The sequence below is a fragment of the Nematolebias whitei genome, chromosome 12 (assembly GCF_014905685.2).
Source record: "Nematolebias whitei isolate Nwh7 chromosome 12, NemWhi1, whole genome shotgun sequence".
NCBI classification, from domain to species: domain Eukaryota; kingdom Metazoa; phylum Chordata; class Actinopteri; order Cyprinodontiformes; family Rivulidae; genus Nematolebias; species Nematolebias whitei.
The window spans coordinates 46,302,212-46,305,782 of NC_056509.1; the positions used below are offsets into that span (position 1 = coordinate 46,302,212).

Below are 3,571 nucleotides of genomic sequence, written 5' to 3' on the forward strand. Positions count from 1 at the left end.
AGCTAGCCTGAACTGGGCTAAGATTGATGCGCTAACAGCTAGCCTGAACTGGGCTAAGATTGATGCGCTAACAGCTAGCCTGAACTGGGCTAAGATTGATGCGCTAACAGCTAGCCTGAACAGGGCTAAGATTGACACACTAACAGCTAGCCTGAACAAGGCTAAGATTGATGTGCTAACAGCTAGCCTGAACAAGGCTAAGATTGATGCGCTAACAGCTAGCCTGAACAAGGCTAAGATTGACACGCTAACAGCTAGCCTGAACTGGACTAAGATTGACACACTAACAGCTAGCCTGAACAAGGCTAAGATTGATGAGCTAACAGCTAAGCCTGAACAAGGCTAAGATTGATGGGCTAACAGCTCATTTTAACAGGGCTAAACTTGATGCACTAACAGCTAGCCTTAATAGGGCTGATTGATGTGCTAACAGCTAGCCTGAGCAGGGCTAAGACTGATGTGCTAAGAGCTAGCCTGAACAATGCTAAGACCAGCGGACCGCTGCCGTCTTCAAACAGCTTCAGTCCAAAGTTCAAAGCGATCTAGAGAACTCTGTTTTACAAACTTTACTTCTCTGTTAGTTTTGCATTTACGTAGTTATTTGACTTTACAAACGTTTACAAGTGGGAGTAGCTAGCTGTAATAACGGTTTATCACGTTGTGTTTACATATGAATAGCAGCAGGTTGGTCTTGTTCTTAATAAACCAGGTGTTAGCTCATCAAACTGCTCCGAATTAAACTCTATTTCTCTAAACTGAGGTTGTTCGAAGAGTTATCTACAACAGGTAAGATATTAATTGTTTATTTCTTTTGAGGACTTAAAAATCTCTGAACCATCCTTCTAACTGTCTGTCTTCATCTCTTTGATGCGTCCTCCTGTCCTCCATGTGTTTGTCTTTGTTTGAAGCTCAGAAATAACCACACAGAAGGAATGACCGCTGTCTTTGTGTCTGCAGGAGTGGGTGTACACCCACGGGCAGCAGGTCCGGCACCAGCAGCACTGTTTGTCCGTCTCCACCACCTTCCCAGCCTCGCAGGTCCTGATGCTGCCCTGCAACATGGCGGATGGCAAACAGGTCTGAACACACACACCATGACACACACACTGACACACACACACTGGCACACACACACAAAGACAGGTGGTGTCGTGCTGCAGGCGAGTCACTACCGTTTATCATACGACTGATAAATAAATCAAAATGTTAATTAATCTAAAGATAAATTTACCTAAAGACGATCTCTGCACACACTTCCACTCGTGACTCTGAGCGTGCACACACACACACACACATGCACACACTTGTCATTACCCATCCACTGGGCACCTTGACGGCGTCCCAGCAGCCCCTGCAGCAGAGAACGAGCTGACAACCAATAAATCACCTGAGAAAGACGGAGAGAAAGAACGAGGGGGGGCGGGGGGGGGGACACAGGAGGGAGAGATGAAGCAGGAAAAAAGAAGAGAAAGAGAGGAGGAGGGAGCAAAGACAGGGAGGAGAGGGGGTTCTGTTTACTGTACGAGGTCAGACCTGCTCCTGTTCCTCCCTTCAGATTCTCTCGATCTGAAACGAGTTCTGAGGAAATGAAACTTTGATGAGACGAGAAAAACAAAACCAGCCGAAACTGAGCATCAAACAGGTGGACAGCAGAAACAACGAGCCGAAGATCTGAAGAGGCGCTCCCGTTCAATAAATATATTCATAAATGTTCAATTAGAAATAAATAAATATTAGTGTGAATGCTGAGTCAGTGTTTATACCGACTTGTTTAAGTTGACGGACTGACTACTTCTGCACACTTTGAGCTTTTTTAACCGTTCATACTTCAAAACCTTCAGCTTCTATGGGAGATATGACTGTTTGTGAACTTTTATACGTTTCAAGCTATTTCAATTTATTAGAAATATTTTACCCATAAAGTACAATTTCTCCATAAACATTGTTCACTGAACTCTGTAACAGAATAATTACTCTATTTTTCATTCCTTGTACTAATGTTAGCTTTTAGCTACTTTTTTGCACACTTTGTCTTTAGGAAACTTGCTGATTTTTGCGTTTGGCTACTGTTGGTCTAAGGTTAGCTTCTGGCTACTATTTTGCACATTTTATCTATAGGCTGCTGTTTTGCTGATTTTTGCTTTTAGCTAGTGTTGGACTAAGGTTAGCTTTTGGCTACTATTTTGCAGATTTTAGCTTTAGGATGCTGTTTTAAGAATTTTTGCTTTTGGATACTGTTGGGCTAATGTTAGCTTTTGGCCACTATTTTGCACATTTTAGCTTTAGCTTTTGCAGATTTTTGCTTTTGGTTAGTGTTGGGCTAAGGTTAGCTTTTGGCTACTATTTTGCTGATTCTAACTTTAGGCTGCTGTTTTGCTGATTTTTGCTTTTGGCTGCTGTTGGGCTAATGTTAGCTTTTGACTAATATTTTGCACATTTTATATTTAAGCTGTTGTTTTGCTGATTTTTGCTTTTGGCTACTGTTGGGATCATTTTAGCTTTTGGCCACTATTTTGCACATTTTAGCTTTAGTCTGCTGTTTTGCTGATTTTTGCTTTTGGCTACTGCTGTGCTAATGTTAGCTTTTGGCTACAATTTTGCACACTTTGTCTTTAGGAAACTTGCTGGTTTTTGCTTTTGGCTGCTGTTGGGATAATTTTAGCTTTTGAATAATATTTTGCACATTTTATATTTAAGCTGCTGTTTTGCTGATTTTTGCTTTTGGCTACTGTTGTGCTAATGTTAGCTTTTGGCTACTAGTTTTCTCATTTTAGCTTTTAGCTGATGTTTTGCTCACTTTATTTGTTAGTGTTTATTCTTTTATACGGCAGTATAATAAATTTTATTTCATTAACATTCAAGGCAGTTCAAAGTTCTTTAGTTGCAATAATTGCATTTTCGATAATCTTGATTACAGTATTGATTCAAATCATAAATGTTTTTCTCAGACATGAGCAGCCGTAGTTGTAATGAAGAAGAGGAAAATATAAAAGCAGCGTAAAAGAAGCTGTAAACGAGAGGACCACAGTTTCAGGGCTCCACAATGCTTCAGCAGCCGTCAGCAGCAGCTTAAAGCACGACGGGGAACAATAAATCAAAGGAAATCTATATTCTGGTGACTCTGTGTGTTATTTCCTTCCTGCCTCATAATGGTGAGGCTGCGGCTCGTGGAGTCTGAATATTTTTACACCTCGCTGAGTTCCCTGGTGGCAGCGAGCTGACAGAAAGTTGAGGTGCTGCGGATGTGCCAGCCGAGGGAAAGAATCAGGGAAAACTTGTTTTCTGTGCCGTTAAAAGAAAAAAGTCCTGAAGGTGTGAAACCTGAAGCTGCAAATGAGGAAAATAACTTTAGCTCTTTGGTTGTTGTTGTTGTTGTTTGGGGGGTTTTGTGTGTTTGTTAAAGCTCAAGATGCTGAGTTTAGAGTTAAGACGCAGCCAAATTAAAATAATTGGGATTATCAGAGAATTAAAAGCCCAGCAGAGCACCCAGACCAGCGTAAAAACATTATCGCTTCACCTCCAGGAGTGAGGGATAGTAAAGAGAGGAGCAGAGGAGAAGTGAGGGATAGTA

General features: G+C 41.4%; 1 protein-coding gene across 1 annotated transcript in view; it reads left to right on the forward strand.

The window, feature by feature from the left end:
* The window catches only part of galnt14 (UDP-N-acetyl-alpha-D-galactosamine:polypeptide N-acetylgalactosaminyltransferase 14 (GalNAc-T14)), a gene marked incomplete in the record, with an annotated part of 258,579 nt that overhangs the window by 248,948 nt on the left and 6,060 nt on the right, over positions 1-3,571 (forward strand). Inside the window, 1 exon segment of the mRNA XM_037685964.1 lies at positions 958-1,077. Coding sequence (XP_037541892.1) covers positions 958-1,077 — 120 coding nt within the window.